The sequence below is a fragment of the Lepus europaeus genome, chromosome 4 (genome assembly GCF_033115175.1).
Source record: "Lepus europaeus isolate LE1 chromosome 4, mLepTim1.pri, whole genome shotgun sequence".
Taxonomy (NCBI): domain Eukaryota; kingdom Metazoa; phylum Chordata; class Mammalia; order Lagomorpha; family Leporidae; genus Lepus; species Lepus europaeus.
Genome location: NC_084830.1, coordinates 126282212 through 126298519, shown reverse-complemented (window position 1 = coordinate 126298519; position 16308 = coordinate 126282212). Strand labels below are relative to the sequence as shown.

Here is a 16308-nt window from a genome sequence, read left to right as displayed (position 1 = left end):
TACCACCTTAATATTTGATCCATGAACAAGCAATATCTTTCCATTTATGTTGGTCTTTAGTTTCTTTTGACAACATTTTGTATTTTCTGAGTACACATTTTACTTTCTTAAAATTGTAAAATTTTTCTAATTGTCAGTTGTTTTCTAGTTCCTTATTTGCTGGTACATAGAAATACAATTTATTTTTTCAGTATTGATCTTAATCCTGAAACCTTGCTAAGTTTATCTGTTTGTTCTAGTTTCTTTATAGATTTTCTAGCTTTTTTTAGACTTTTCTATGTAAACGATCATGTCATCTACAGTTCAGACATGGTCACCTTTTTCTATCAAATACTTAAGCCTTTTATTTCTCTTTTTTTTTTTACTCAGTTGCACCAGCTGGGAATTCTAGTATGATGGTAAATGAAAGTTATTAGTACCCACTGTCTTCTTCCTGATCATAGGAGCAAAGTATTCAGCCATCATTAAGTATGATATAGGCTATATGTGTGTGTGTTTGTGTGTGTGTATTTAAAAAGATGTACTTATTTATTTGAAAAGCAGAATGACAGAGAGATTGTTTGTGCACTGATACACTCCCAAATGTCCTCAATAGGCTGAGCTAGGACATGCTGAAACCAGGAACCCAAAATTTCATCCAGTCGCCCATGTGGGTGGCAATGTCCCAAGTACTTAGACCATCATCTACTACCTTCCCAGGTGCATTAGCAGGAAGCTGGATCAGAAGCAGAGTCGCTGGAACTCAGATCAGCATCAGCTTAACCTTCTGAGCCACAAAGCCCACCCTAAACTATAAGTCTGCTTGTAGCCATCCTAGAGTTTTCATACAGGACCCTAACCCTGACTAAAATCAAGAAGCACCAAGGTTAAGCCTGGGACTTTCAGTAGAAAGAGATGACCTTTGATATTTCTTCTCAACATGTCCAGGCCTGTGGCAGAAACCCAGCCACATTAGAACAAACAAAGAGGAAACCGTGGTCGGAAAGAGCATCTAGGGGCCAGCGTACTGTGGGCCAGGAGGGTCTTGGGAAATGCAGTGTCACCAGGACAGTCTCTCCATTTCGTGACTCCCGTTTTCACCTGTTGATTTCAGTCTCTGCAGATTCCCCCACCACCTCTCACTACTTTTTGCCAAAGATGTAAACAGCAGCAGACTTGTGGCCACAACCAACTTAGCCACCTAGCAAAAAGAAGGAGCTTCCCTTTTCAGTTATTCTGGAACACATTCTCTGAATTCTGTTCGGAATGCCTTGGGTAACATGGCCATCCCAGAGCCAGTCACTGGCCAAAGGAATAGAATGCCCTGATTGGTCTGGCCTGAGCCATAAGCCATGCCTCCTTGGAACCAGGCTGTAGTGTCAGCCCCTACCCTAGTCTGATGGGCTTAGAAGGGGAGGGGCAGTTTCCCAAGTCAAAAGCAAAGTGTTGTAACCAGAAAATGAAGAAATGAGTTCAGCCAGGCATAAATCCCAGGAGTCCACACCCTGCTGCAGGAGACCTATCTGCTCTAGGTCTGGCATTACTGCTGCACCTCCTCCAGCCTCAGTTTCCCCATCTGTAGCACGAGGTGATGAGCTCTGCCCTTCTTGACCCTATCTGAAAGGTCCAGTGAAGCAGTGGGCTAGAAAGCTGCCCACACTGTCGAGTGTGGTGCGCACAGGAAGGAGGGACTACAAGCGTGAGTACTAAGTAGCTATTCTTACCCATCTCCCCTCTTCTGTCTCCCTCACAGAGCACCTGAAGAAGCCACTTGAAGACTACATGGCCCTTTTCCCTAGCGTGAGGATTCTCCGGACCAAGAAACGAGAGGGGCTGATAAGGACCCGGATGCTGGGGGCCTCAGTGGCAATTGGAGATGTCATCACATTCTTGGACTCACACTGTGAGGCTAACGTCAACTGGCTGCCCCCCTTGCTTGGTAAGGGAGCCCCTCCTATTCTGAGGGAGGCAGCTTGGAATCAACCAACTGTGCCATTGGCCCTGGGCTTTGTTGGGGAGAGTCTACAAGCCTTCCCCCTGTGTACCTGAGAGCACACCTCAGAGCAGCAGATGCCATGGGGCACGGGTGGGATCCAGAGGTTCCAAAATGTTCACAGAGACCTTAGACATGAGTCAGTCCTGCCTCTTCACTTCCCAAAGAAAGAAACAGAGAGGGGAAGAGACTTGGGCACAGTCGCCGCAGCACCATAGTGTCTAGTTTCATGACTGCTTCCCTCTGATGACTTCAAGTCTTGCTGGAGAGCAAACCAGAGCCGTCTGCTGCCAGGAGACAATGCAGAGGGCGTCACCATGTCGACCTGGAGTAGTGACTGCTGATTGCACTGCTCCTCTGAACCACACCAGGCCTCACCAAGGCATGCGAGGTTGAAAGGATCCCCTTTTCATAGTAAAAGAAACTGGAGTTAGATATTGAGTGACTCACTTGTCCCCTTGGGCCTTAAGCTTCAAAGTCACCATCTGTGTGGCCCAAAAAGTCTACTGTCTGTCACAATTCCACATGCCTCCCAAATTCATTTCCTCTTAGACAAGAGTGGCTGTCAGGTGCCAGGGAGGGGCTGTAAATAGAGGGCAGCCTGACCCAGGAGTCACCCACCCTAGCCTTGGGGACGGAGGGAAACAGGAATGCTGGGTGCTGGGTCTGGGGTGCCTCGCAGCTGGTGAGAGACCAGGCAAGAATCCTGAGGAGTGCCATTTTGATGAAGGCAGTTAGCTGGTGCTGTCAGGCAGACATCAGAGAGGAAATGTTCCATTGAGACTGGAAGTCAGGTCAGGGCCAGGGCCAAGGCTGGAGGCAGATGGGGGAAGAATTACCAATCTAGAGAGAATCCATGAACCCCATAGAGAGCTTAGGGAGCAAAGAGGACTGCGGTTTAGGGCAAACTTGGACAGATAATGAGAGGCCTCTGAAAATCTTGCAGTGTGCTGGGCCCCGCCTGGCATTTCTGATCCAGGAGGTCTAGAGTGGACCTCTATTGTGGGGAGCACCAGCACCCTTACTTCTTCTCCCAGATCCACATGGGACGTTGTTAGGAGATGATGTGTTTCTGACCCCCAGATTCCAGGATCTCACTGGGTTAGGCAAGGATTAGACTATCTGGTAAACTGTTTATTTAAACTAAGAGTTCTTCTGCATCTGTCTCTCATTACTGAAAGAGAAAAACAAAAAGGAAGAAGTCCCACCATAAATTGCCTCGTTTATAGTCCTGAAGGAACAGCCCATTTGTAGGGTCACTCAGTGACTCAAAAAGGGAATGAAGTGGCAGGACACGAAGCTGAGCTTGTAGTCTAAATAGCCCTTAACTCTGTTTCTATGGAAATACATGAGGGCAGTTGTCATAATATGCAGACGTGCATGGAAGAAACACCCCCCCCCCCCGGCCCTATTTTACTTTTTCCAACAGAAATGTGACAGTGGTATAGATTTCAAAGTCTGTCCCTGCTAATATCAGCAGTTGATGGAGCACATCGTGGCTTTTGTCTGTGAAAGCATTAACATCGCCATCTGCAGCTCCCTCTGCCTTTAGAGATGAGACATTTCTGAGCCTGAGAAAGATTCACACTTGCCCCCAAAGGAAACCCAGTATTGGCCATCATTCTATCATCATCATCATCATCACTATCAACATGGCTTTGCTGGTCCCTTGACATCTTAAGCCAGGTCCACATTGGAATTTGACTGTTAAAAAGCAGGCAGGCCAGCCCTCATAGCCACATTTTGCAAATGACAAAAATGAGAAGCAAAGAAAATTAAGGAGCTGCTGCTCACCCTTTCAGATCCTGCTTCTGAGCCTCTTTGCAGATTCCTGGTCACAGGGAATGCTGGGTCCAGGCTGGTCCTGTGCCAGAGGCTGTGCTAGGCATCTTAGCTCCTTTATCCTATGCAATCCTCACAGAGACCCCATGACATAAGTGCTCTCTGCCTCCATTTTCTTTTAATTTTTTAAAAATTTATTTTGCTTAGTTATCTATAAAAGGCAGAGAGATCTTCTGTCCATTGGTTCATTCCCCAGATGCCCAAATCAGCTGGGGCTGGGCCAGCAAAGTCAGGAGCCTGCAACTCATTCTGGGCCCCCCATGTGGGTGGCAGAGACCCAAATACTTGAACCATCAGCTACTACCTCCAAGGGTGTGCAGCAGTAGGAAGCTGAGCAGGGACTTAAACGCAGGGACTCCAATATCAGATGCAGGCTTCCCAAGTGGTGTCTTCACTACTGGACCATATGCCTGCCCTCTTGCTTGATTTTCTTCTTGAGGAAACCAAAGCTCAGAGTAGAAGATTATACTGCTGATAAGTGACAAACCAGGATTTGAACTTGTACATTCTGTTCTCAAGTGAAGTCGGCATTATAGCATGGTGCCCTCTGGTTCTACTTGACTCCATGCCACCAGTCTCCAGCAGCAGCCAGCAAAGCACTGTGCCCTCAGCCCCAGCACTCCTTGGATGTAAAATCAGCCAAATGTTCATGAACAGTGGGGAAGGAAAGTCCTTCAGAGTTACAGACAGAGTGGGAGAGACAGAGAGAGAGGTCTTCCATCCGCTGGTTTGCTCCCCAGATGGCTACAATGGCCAGTACTGGACCAGGCTAGAGCCAGGAGCTTTATCATGCCCCCCACATGGGTGTAGGGGCCCAACCACTTGGGCCATCTTCCACTGCCTTTCCCAGGCTGTTAGCATGGAGCTGGTTTGGAAGTGGAGCAGCCAGGACATGAACCAGCACCCATATGGGATGCTGGCATCACAGGTGGTAGCATTACCTGCTATGCCACAATGCTGGCTCCAAGAAGACTCATCAAGAATCCCCATGGATGAGGCATACATTTGGCCTAGCAGATATGATACCTACATCTCATATCAGAGTGCTTGGGTTTGAGTCCCAGCTCATCACCAGAGCCCAGCTGCCTGCTAATTAATGTGCTACCAGGGAAGCAGCAAATAATGGCTCAAGTAATTGGATTCTCGCCACCCATGTGTGAGACCTGGATTGAGTGTCCTGCTTCCATCTCCGGCCAGTGTGAACATTTGATGAGTAAACCAGCAAATGGGAACACTCGCTCTGTTTCTCAAATAAATAAATAAGAGAAAGAATCCCCAGAGGACCTGTCTACTTGGGGTAGGGCAGTTTGTTTTTGTTTTGTTTTTGTTTTTGTTTTTTAACAGGCAGAGTTAGTGAGAGAGAGAGAAAGGTCTTCCTTTTCCCATTGGTTCACCCCCGAAATGGCCACTACGGCCGGTGCGCTGTACCGATCCGAAGCCAGGAGCCAGGTGCTTCCTCCTGGTCTCCCATGCAGGTGCAGGGCCCAAATACTTGGGCCATCCTTCACCGCACTCCTGCAGAGAGCTGGACTGGAAGAGGAGCAACCAGGACAGAATCCGGCACCCCAACCGGGACTGGAACCCGGGGTGCTGGCACCTCAGGCAGAGGATTAGCCAAGTGAGCCATGGCGCTGGCCAGGTTTGGGGGTTTTTAAACCTACCTTGGCAGTGTCTGGTATTGGTGGCCCCCAGGCCACACTTGGTGATACATTACTGGAAACTGCACTTATTAAACTTTTTTTTTTTTTACCATCTCAATCTAGTGCACAAAGGCACACATGCATTGCAGTGTCACTGAAACACATTTCCTGGAATAGGATCTCCTGTCCCAGTCACCCTTATCACCTGGAATGCAGTCTGATTGTCAGAGTTTCCTTTTGTTTTGTTTCAAACACAAACAGACATGACTGTTTCCCAGTCCACCTATAGATTGTGTCTTGCCATGCAGAATATACAAAACTGCTGCTTTTTCTCATGAAGAAAAATGTACTGTAGCTTTGGTGAAACTTGAGCCCTAGGCAGCAGCTGGCCTACCCTGGCCCGACAAGACTCCCATTCCAAGTGCTGACCTTGACTCCTGGCACAAAGCAGCCAGGACCCTGGTACAGTCCACTTGCCCCTCATGGCAGGACATTTTCGCAACAGCTGACTGATACCCTCTGACTGCAGTCAGGACTTCTTGGGAGAGAAACACGAACAAACCAAAGCAGGAATTCTATTCACAGATTGGGCAGGGAATGACTTGTATGGAATCCACTTCTCTCGGGCCTGGAATGGATCGGGGATCATAGCACCATCTAGGTCAAGGCCCTCATTTGCCTTGCATCATTCAGCCTGGTGTCCACCAGGCTCTGCTTGCATACCTGTGATTGTGGGGAACTCGCAGCTTGCAGGCACAGCCCACTCCCTTTTCCACAGTCAGTTGGAAAAATTGAGCTGAACTCTTTCATGAGCCAGCCATTTGCTCACTGACTGCAGCCAGGGATGCTGTGAACTATCGGAGGCCAACAGTCTGCCATGAGCAGCAAGTTCTGGGGTGCAGCTGCTGGGAGCCTGGCAGAGCCAGAACAGGGGTCCTCCTAGAAGGAAATCAGTCTGTCTCCATAGTGTGCTGCAGCCGTGCTATGCACTTTCAAACATCATACCTGTGAGGCAAAGCCAACCCACTTACACTGGAGAGCACCAGGGTTTGGACATGCTATTGTGTAGCTGCCTCAGGACCCTGCCATGGGTGGCAGGACTGGGATGGGAGTAAAGCTGCGCTTTCCCTCCCTCCCTCCCTGTGAATTCTCAAACTCACGTGTTTGGAGCCATCAACGAACGGGTTGGCCAGGCCAGTGAGCTTCAGATTAGAATCGTACACTGAGCTGCTCCCCAGTCCTGCCTCAACTCACAGGCATCTCTTGGCTGCTTCAGACCGCATCGCTCGGAACCGCAAGACCATTGTGTGCCCGATGATCGACGTGATTGACCACGATGACTTTCGATATGAGACGCAGGCTGGGGATGCCATGCGGGGCGCCTTTGACTGGGAAATGTACTACAAGCGCATCCCGATCCCTCCAGAACTGCAAAAGGCTGACCCCAGCGACCCATTTGAGTAAGTATGAATGGCCCAGGCTCATCCCAGAAGTTGATCAGTGACCCCACTGCAACCCACACATAGATCAGGATCACCACTCCCACCAAAGTCCAGTGCAAAGGGTCCAGCTTCCTGGCTCTGCCCACTGCCAAGTGTCAGATGTCCCTAGCCAGAAGCACCACCCCTCCCAATCTGTCACAGAGCTTCAGCTCACAGACCACCGAGCTGGTCACCCACACTTTTCACCTCTACAAAGTTTGCCCAAATGGCCAGCAGCCATGAGGAGAGTCACTCATGTTGTCTCCAAGTCTGGCCCAGTGCTGAACACTGATGAACTTAACCCCCAAGCCACCACATGCATAGACAGTTTTTATCCACGTTTTCCAAATGAGGGCCTAGCAGTTAAGTGACAAAGGCTGCCTGTCTGCCTGTGGCACCAGCTTTCTCATCGTTCTGTTCCACTGCCTTGGAAGTGTTAAGGAAAGCGTGGCTTGGCCCACAACAGAAGTTTGAGGGAGTCAGGAATGGACTGATAGCATCCTAGAATGTCGTGGCTGGAGAGAACTGATGGAAGAAGGGCTCGACCCCTTGCACAGGAGACTGAGGCCCTGGGAGAGGGAAGACTTACCTGGATTCCAGCGAGTTAGTCACTAAGTTGGAAGTAGCATGCAGCCCCTGTCTGGAGCTGCAAGCCCTGGGAAGGGTCTTTTCTTCAGAGCAGCTCGTGTCCCTGCAGCTGTCACATGAGCTGTTCTAGCTCTCCTGCCAGAGGTGTCAAAACCTGAGACTACAAAGCCAAGGCCCTGTCTCTCCAGCTGTATTTATCTGCTACTGCTCTGTGGCCAACGACCACAACTTAGTGGTTTCAAACAACACAATTTTATGCTGTTAAAGTTCCAGAGGTCAAAAGTCTAGAGTCAGTCTTAGTAGGCTAGGAGCACGTATCCACAGGATGTGTTCCCTCTGGAGGTCCTGTGAAAGAGTCTCTTTCCTTGCCTTACCCAGCCCCTAGCAGATGCCCACGTTCCCTCACTCACACCCACCTCCTACATCTTCAAAGCCAGCAGCATAGCATCTTGAGCTTTCTGTGTTTCTCTCATGCCTCTGCTGCCACCATCACGTTTTCTTTGCCTCTTTCACCTCCGTGTCTCACGGATAAGCCCCCTGGGATTACACGGACTACAAGCATCGACATAGATGCATCAGGATAGTCTCAGTCCCATCTGCAAAGTCCCTCTTGCCGGGGAAGGCAGCATAGCCACAGGTGCCAAGGATTCAGACGATGGCATCTTGGCAAGGCCATATCTGCCTCCTATCATTGGGCTCCTAATGAACCCCACCTTCTCTGTGCCTGACCCTCCCCTTCTGAAGAAGAAAGCCTTTGGCAGCTCAGCCATCTTCATGGATACAGTGCAGACCCAGGGTTCCCAAGGGGAGCCTCTGACACTGCCCCAGAGAAGGCTCGGCAGTAGCAAGAGCTGGGTTTCTCTGGGGCAATGAAAGGTGGCCGGGCAGTGGAGTGGGGCGGGCCAGGAGAGAGTCCCTGTGCTTCTGTAGCAGGTCAGCCCTCCTGTAGCTTCTTTATTCTTTTAATTCGCATTTGTTTTATACTGAATTTATTCCTGAGCCGTAAGTTTTTTCTCCTTTAGTTTTTTCTGGGATATCTTCTTCTGTGCCACCTCCTCTTCTGGTTTAGGAGCAATTTGTTCCTTTTCAGTGAGGATCGTCTCCATGTGGCACAGGGAGCTCATGCATGGATTATTCTGGCTGTGGGCTCTGTAGGGACGGTGGCACTTCCTGGGAGCTTTGTTCACCTGGATGTGTCCAATGGCCAGAGAATCTGCATCCAATCCCTTCAGCTCAGCATTACTCTCTGCATTTTTAAGCATGTATAACAGAAACTTTGCACTCTTTTTGGACCACTGACCACTGCTTGACCTGGGCACACCTACCAGCTCCACCACTGGACGAATAACACAGCACACATTGCTTCTTTAATGTGACATCTTTCAGGTATTTGGTGGCTTTTTGGATATGCATACCCTTGACAGCCTGGGCAGTTTCTCATGTGTTCTTAAAGTGAACACAAAGATTTGAGCCTCTTGATTTGCATGATTTTGTGAGGTTTTCTGGGTCAAGTGAGTAGTGAACCATTTTCACAGATCACCTAAGGCTGCTTAGAGGAGGAGCCGCCTTCCTCCCTAATCTTAAAAATGGTCACTCACACTCTGATCAAAACTAAGGCCAAGACCATACCATGCAATCTTCCCCACCCTCCAGTACCCTGGAGTCAATTCTTACTTGACCTGAACTCCTGGAGAACATTTGCTAGCAGTAGCTAATACTTGCCTGAGCTGCCAAAGCAGTTTTGACCCACGTGTCCTCAGGGATAGGTAGGACATCCCCATTTGACCAGCACAGACCCAGGAGTTCGACATGGTGTGGTAGCAGCAACTGAGATCAGAAGGGGCTGCTCTAGAAACAGAGGTGTCCAGGTAACCAAGACGTAATCAGAGCCTCTTTGTTGTTGGGACCTTTGCCAGAAGCAGACTCACTTAGAAAGCTTCTGAAGGCTTGATCTAGGCCCATTCATCCTCCTCCCTGCACGAGAGGAAAGCCCAAGTCCTGGCCCTGTAGCTGACCAGTGGCAGACGTCCAGGCAGTGTCCCCGGGGCCTCAGTCCCATCATCTGGATGTTGAAGGGGCTGGCCTCACCCAAGAGTGGTGGCTCTCAACCCTGCTATGCCTTGGCTCTGGGCCTAGGTGCCTCTGAGGGACTCTTCCTCCTTTGTATACTGATTCATTCCAGAAACCTCCCGTCTGCATTGAACTTGTACCAAACCCCAGGGAGTGGCCACCAGAGAAACCCTGATCATTTGCTGCCCACTTCCCCATGGCGCCCAGCAAATGGGCAATCTGCAGGCACAGCGTGGTGTAATGATGTTTGAAAGACACACGTTTTGGTGGCAGACCCTGATTTGAATCGCAGCTTATCTGCATGTCCTTAAACAGATTTTATAGCATTTCTGAATTTCAAATTTTTCCATCCGAAAATGGGGCAGTAATAGAGCTTTGTGAGAGCCGGAGATAATGGCAGCAAAGCGAACAGCAGACACTACAAACTCAGAATTGTGGTTGTGATTGTTGCTGAACCCAGCAGCAAGCGGAGCAGGCTGGGAAGAAAGGCCTCCCTCAGGAGGCAAATCCTCGCACATCCAAAGTACCACAGTTCTCATGCCTACCCGTTCCTTGGCAGCCCCTTAGCCCTGCCACCAGATTCAACCCAGGCCAGTTTCCTGTGCGGAGGCTTGGATTTGATTCCCCATGAAGCACCAAGTAGAAACATGCCCTGCCCTTTCTCTCCACGTAGTACATGTATGGATTCAGCCAGAAAATCCAAAGCCCCACAGTCTTCAGAGGGTGAAGGGGTATTGATGCTAATGGTACCTTATTTTCTTAAAGTCCTGGATCTTTTTAGAAATACACTAGCAACATGGAGCAGACATTAGCCGAGTGGTTGAGACACCGCTATCACAGTACTTGGGTTAAATTCCCAGCTCCAGCTCTGACTCCAGCTTCCTGCTAGTACACACCCTAGGAGGCAAGGGTGACGACACAGATGGTTGAGTTCCTGCCACTGGTGTGGAAGACCTGGATTGGGTTACTGGCTCCTGGTTCTGGCCCATTCCCAGCTATTGCAGGTATTTGGGGAGTGAACCAACAATGAGGGGGTAGAGGGGAGCACCCCCTGTCCTCTATTCACCTCTCAAATAAAGGGAAAAAAATACACTAGCAACATAAGTTAGGAAGTATAGCTTACCTCCACTGTGTAGATGGGGAATCAGGCTCAGAGAGATTAAATCACCACAGTCCAATATTATGTGAGCTACATTTAATATTGAATTATCTAGTGGCTGCATAAGAAAAACAATTAAAATTCACTTTAACATATTTTATTTAAATCAGTATACCTAAGATACCATTATTTTAGCCTGTGACCAATACTTTGCTATTACTAATGATGTCCTGTGTGCTTGTTTTTTCAGAGTGAGTCCTGCACATCTGGTGTGTGCCTTAGCCATAGCAGATCTCAGCTCAGCCCAGCCACATCCCAAGAGCCCACTTGTCACCTGTGGCCATTGGCTACCATTGTGGGCAGCACAGGGTCAATGTTAAATCCTTTGAGGAGATCAGATGCTAGAGTAAGGGTGTCCCAGGTCCTGGTCCCCTCTCCTCTCATTACCTGCTTCTCTGTGGTTCATGACAGAGGCAGTGATGTGGTGGCAAGGGGTGCAGATGGCGCTCAGATCCTTGGATTTCAGCAGTGCCTCTTGGTAGCTCTGGCGCCCTGAGCAAGTTACGCAGTTCTACAACACTTTTATATGTGTAACAAGGTCTGTCTCTGGGATTGAGCCCAGGAGTAAGTCTGTGTTCTTAATGAGCTCCATATAGCACTGACACATTGACCTCTCACTGTGCAGGCTCCTTTGCTACAGGCAGGCCGGTAACAAAGTCTTGTCAACCCACTCCCCGTGAGCCTGCAGTTCCAGGTGGAAGGGGAAGAGGAGGGCACTGCTGGAATGTTTTGCAGTGAGAGTTTGGAGTTTTCCAGGAGATCAAGACACCACCACTTTCTTGTAGATTCTCACACAACAGACTCTTGGCCCCAGGCAGGATCCCTGTGCCGGCCTGGGGGATTCTGGCAGGCAGCAAGGCATCCCCTGGGGCTTAGCTCAATGCCAGGCAGACTTCCTGTTCCCTGGGTGCTCTTCCAGGTGTTGTTTTCTCCTCCCCCAGTTCCTCCCACTGCAAACCTCCTGGAATGCACTTCCCGAGCATCCTTCCTTGACCCTCTTGTTCCAGCCTCCCTCCTCACTCCCACAAGCTGGAGGCAGACATTCCTTCTGCATCCAATCATATTCTCTCTGTACCTCCCAGAGGCCCTTATCGCACCTCAACCTGACTTTGCATGCTTCTGTCCTGATGTGGCCACCCCACTGCACTGGCCTCCCTGAAGAACTCTGTCCTACCTCAGGATACTTCTGGCACCTGCTCTGCACCCTGCACTCAGTGAATAGACTGCTGGGAGTGAGTGGAGCTCGTCTAATCTCCCAGTTTAGCTGAAAGAACTGCAGCTTCTTGGTGCAGTATGCCCATGCAGGGTGTACTGAGGACAAAGGCATGTGTCTAAGAACAGACTCCTAGACCCTGGCCCTAGAGATCGTTTCCATCGACCTGGGGTGGGGCACAATAAGCTGTATGTTTCCTCTTTCTCTGAGACTCTCCAGTGTAGACAGGCAGGGGAAGAGCTGGTCCCTGTACTTACCTGGAGGGAGGACTAGAGAGATACAGATGTGATGCAGCTTTGAGGCCCATGGGAAGGAGGTGCTGTGATTTCACTTCACGGGCATTCTTAGGTGTTAATCATGTAGGGGAGTCTTGCATCTGTTTGTTTAAAACACAGCATTTACAAAGGGAAGATAAAAGCCCAGGCCCCTGCCTCGGAAGGGGCCTTGGAGTCCCTGGTAGACGCAGCTTTGTGTCATCAGAGGAGCACATGCCAGCATGTCTACACCCTCACGCCACCCCTTTCTTCTCTGACAGGTCTCCCGTGATGGCCGGTGGACTGTTCGCCGTGGACCGGAAGTGGTTCTGGGAGCTGGGTGGATATGACCCAGGCTTGGAGATCTGGGGAGGGGAGCAGTATGAAATCTCCTTCAAGGTGAGCTGGCTCTCCAGAAGCCCCTTCTTCGTGGCCCTGGGCCCAGCATGCTGCCTATCTAGCCACTGTCTAGAAAGGTTCTGGGGGCCTCAGGGTCTGTAGCCATCCTGCCCCTAGGTGAAGAAGTCCAGGGCCTGTAGGCCACTCCTGGGGAGAGGTGGGGGCTTCCCTCAGGCTGTCAAAGCCTGGCCTTAGCCACACTGTGACTCGCATGTGCCTGTCATCCCTTCTCATGATGTTGGGATAAGAAAGGGCTCACATCCAATGTAGATAGCGTGCATAGCGTGCCTGTGATCTAGATGGCCAGCAGACCTGCAGCAGGGGACAGGAGCCAGGCAGGCCCTGCGGTACACACAGGCCAGAAGCTTGCTGGGCCCTAATAACGGCCACCTGGCCTCACAGGATGTGGGTTGGCCACGGTGGTTCCTGGCTGCCCCTGTCAGGTTCTCCCTTGAATCTCTCACTGCAAGAGACCAGCATTGCAGACCCCGACATGAAAGCTCCAGTGTGGGGTCAGGCGGGCCTAGATTCCAACTGCAACTCTACACAGTGTCGTTCTGACTTGGGACAGGCTTCATAGTGTCTCTGAGCTTTCTTTTTTCTTTCTTTTAAAGATTGGTTTATTTATTTGAAAGTCAGTTTGACAGACAGAGAGTGAGAGACAGAGAAAAAGAGGTCTTCCATCTACTGGTTCATTCCTCAGATGGCTACAACAGCTGGGGCTGGGCCAGGCCAAAGCCAGGAGCCAAGAGCTTCTTGCAGGTCTTTCACGTGGGTAGTAGGGGCCCAAGCACTTGGAACATCTAATGCTGCTTTTCCCAGGGCATTAGCAGGGAGCTGGAACAGAAGTGCAGCAGCCGGGACATGAACCATGTGGGATGCTGGTGTCACAGGCAGCAGCTTTACCAGCTACGCCACAGTGCCAGCCCCTCTGAGCTTTGTTTCCTCATCTGAGATAAAGGAATAATAGTACCACCTACCTCACAGATCTCCTGGGAAGATGAAATCAAATAATGTCTAAAAAGTGCTTAACACACAGCCTGGGAACATGACTAGCAACAAATAAGTAGGTAGAAATTGTTAGAGATGCAGTACATAAATATTTACTATATAACCCATTTGCCCAGCCCAAAGGCTACAGAAACACTCTGGCAGTGGTGGTAAAAGAGTTATTAGTTAACTAGTAACTAGTTAAGCACCAAAACTTCTAAGGCTACATCTTCCTCTTTGTGGGCTTCTGTCTTGATCTCAGGTAAAGAAGGCTTGGGCTGTCTGAGGGGAGGGGTGACTTGTGCTTCTGCCCTTGAGGTCTGCCAGAGCCCCCAGGGACCCCTGGCTAAGGCATATCCCCAGGTCATGAGGGATAGCCAGCACCATCCCTGAGCTGACCTTGATGGATGTACAACCCTGATGCCCCCTGAATAGAGCATCAGCTTTCAAGGCAAAGAATCATTGTCAAATGCAGTGATTGAGACTGTTGCTGGGGTCAGACTGCCAAGGTCAGATCCCAGCTCTGTCACTTCCTGTATGTTAGGGGTGTGGAACCTCCAGACCATGGGCTGTATAAGGCCCATGAAATCATCTGGTCTGGCCCTGCCAAGGCAACCATGGGCAGGACTCAAAACTCAATAAATCTATAGTAGTTTAATTTTTAAGTTGATAATTTTATATGGCCTGTGAATGATGCTGTAAAAATCCATATGGCCCTTGGCAGAAAAAAGGTTCCCCACCCTGCACTAGGTGATTTTGGACAAGGAAACCTTACTTTGCTGAACTGAGCCTCAGGTTCTGCTTCTGCAAAATGGATTTAATGACACTTAAATCCTACCAAGGTGCTTTATAACCCTTCTTAATACTCTAAAGATTACTATCATTTCTAATATGTTACCTGGTTTAGCAGTTCAGAACTGGGGGACACAAACTCTTGATGAGCAAAAAATGTACAACCTAGAATTCTGCTAAAACATTACTTTGGTTTGAGAACCAGTGTGTATCTGTTTTAACCTCCAGACTTCTGAAGTTGTCCCTCAAATAAAACTAATACTAATATCAGGGGGTAATATTCAAGCTATTTCAAAACTGTGATGGCACAAATGCCAGCCAGTCAGAGTGGATGCCAGCTGTCAGGAATTGTTCATCCACCCTGGTGCATAACAGCTGAATTTCCACCCTGATCAGCATGAACAGAGCCCCTGCCCATCGCTTCACGCGTGTTGGCTTATTAAATCCTCGCAGCAACCCTGGGAGGTGGTGTCATCATTAGATCCATTTCACAGGGCAGGTACGAGTTGGACTTGGGACCAGGGCTGTAAATAACAGAATGAACCAGCGCATGACCCCCGTTCAGCCTGACTCCAGAGCCCATGCTCTGACCCACTGTGTTCTGTGGCCTCTGTGGGACATCAGAGGAAAACTAGCTTAAGAAGTTGCCTGCAATCCCTCTCTTTTCTTCTCAGTGTTTGCCTCTTCCTGGGGTTATTCCTAATTTACTTAGATATTCTGCAACATCTTTGTACATTCAGTTAATAACATTCTAAGTCAAAAAGAGCATCTGGGGGCCGGCACTGTGGCACAGCGGGTTAAGACCCTGGCCTGAAGCGCTGGCATCCCATATGGGTCCCGGTTCTAGTCCCAACTGCTCCTCTTCTGATCCAGCTCTCTGCTGTGGCCTGGGAAAGCAGTAGAGGATGGCCCAGGTCCTTGGGTCCCTGCACACATGTGGGAGACCCGGAAGAAGCTCCTGGCTCCTGGCTTCAGATCAGCGCAGCTCCAGCTGTTGCGGCCATCTGGGGAGTGAACCAGTGGATGGAAGACCTCTCTCTCTCTGTCTCTACCTCTCTCTGTAACTCTGCCTTTCAAATAAGTAAAATAAAATCTTAAAAAAAAAAAAAAAGAAAAAGAAAAAGCATCTAGGTTTCCTCTCCCAACCAACACTTTTTTCCTCTCCCAACCAACTAATTGCTTGGGAGGTAGGGGCTGTCTCAGTTCTGTATGGACACATGTCCTGAGGTTGCTTCGAGCTTATCACAGAGCAGTGACTCAGTGATGTCTGCTATGGGTGCTGGTTTAGTGAGTGATGGCACATAGTTCATTTATTTAGTATCCGTAGCCCAAACAGTGTAGTTTTCCAAATGTCACATCCTTATGGGTACAGCGAACTCACACACAAGGAGTCAGAAGAATTTTAACTTTGTAGTTCCCCAATGTGCCAGTTAAACAAGCTTGGCTTATAATGTATTCTTCCAGGTCTGTTCTCAGAAATGGGCATGTCCAGGCTGTGAGTTCTTAGAATGTCAGCTTCAGTACAGTCGTTACCTTTCTGTGTCTTATTGCTGTGTCTCAAGTGCCCAGAGGATTACCTGCACTTAGTGAATGTTTGTTGATTGAATACCCAAGAGAGGGTGTGTCCCTGGCCACACCCAGCCTCTGGACTCCTAACTTGCTCTTTGATCTAAGTCCCCCTTGAGAAACTCCCTCCTTGGAGAACAGTGAATGGAGAAATACTTGCACAAAGGAATTTCTAAACTTGAAATGATTTCATTCTCTGTGTTTCAAAGACCCATCTAATGATGCTCATCAGGCAATTATGGCAGAACAAATGGCATTTTCCTCCACACAGTTTATTTACAAAAGACTTGGTAATGAAGCCACACTGGAAGTCTCTCAACCGGGAGGGGTGGGAGGCTGGCC

General features: G+C 49.3%; 1 protein-coding gene and 1 pseudogene across 2 annotated transcripts in view; one reads left to right on the top strand and one right to left on the bottom strand.

Annotated features, from left to right (window-relative positions):
• The window catches only part of GALNT10 (polypeptide N-acetylgalactosaminyltransferase 10), a 250562-nt gene that overhangs the window by 192958 nt on the left and 41296 nt on the right, over positions 1-16308 (top strand). For both annotated transcript variants that reach the window (XR_009865745.1, XM_062188796.1), the window contains exons 5-7: positions 1733-1918; positions 6731-6914; positions 12501-12618. Coding sequence is in view for 1 of the 2 variants with exons in the window: in XM_062188796.1 (XP_062044780.1) it covers positions 1733-1918; positions 6731-6914; positions 12501-12618 (488 nt within the window). In the remaining variant the exon portion in view is untranslated. The remainder of the gene's footprint in view (positions 1-1732; positions 1919-6730; positions 6915-12500; positions 12619-16308) is intronic.
• On the bottom strand, positions 8513-9050 carry LOC133758525 (large ribosomal subunit protein uL22-like; annotated as a pseudogene).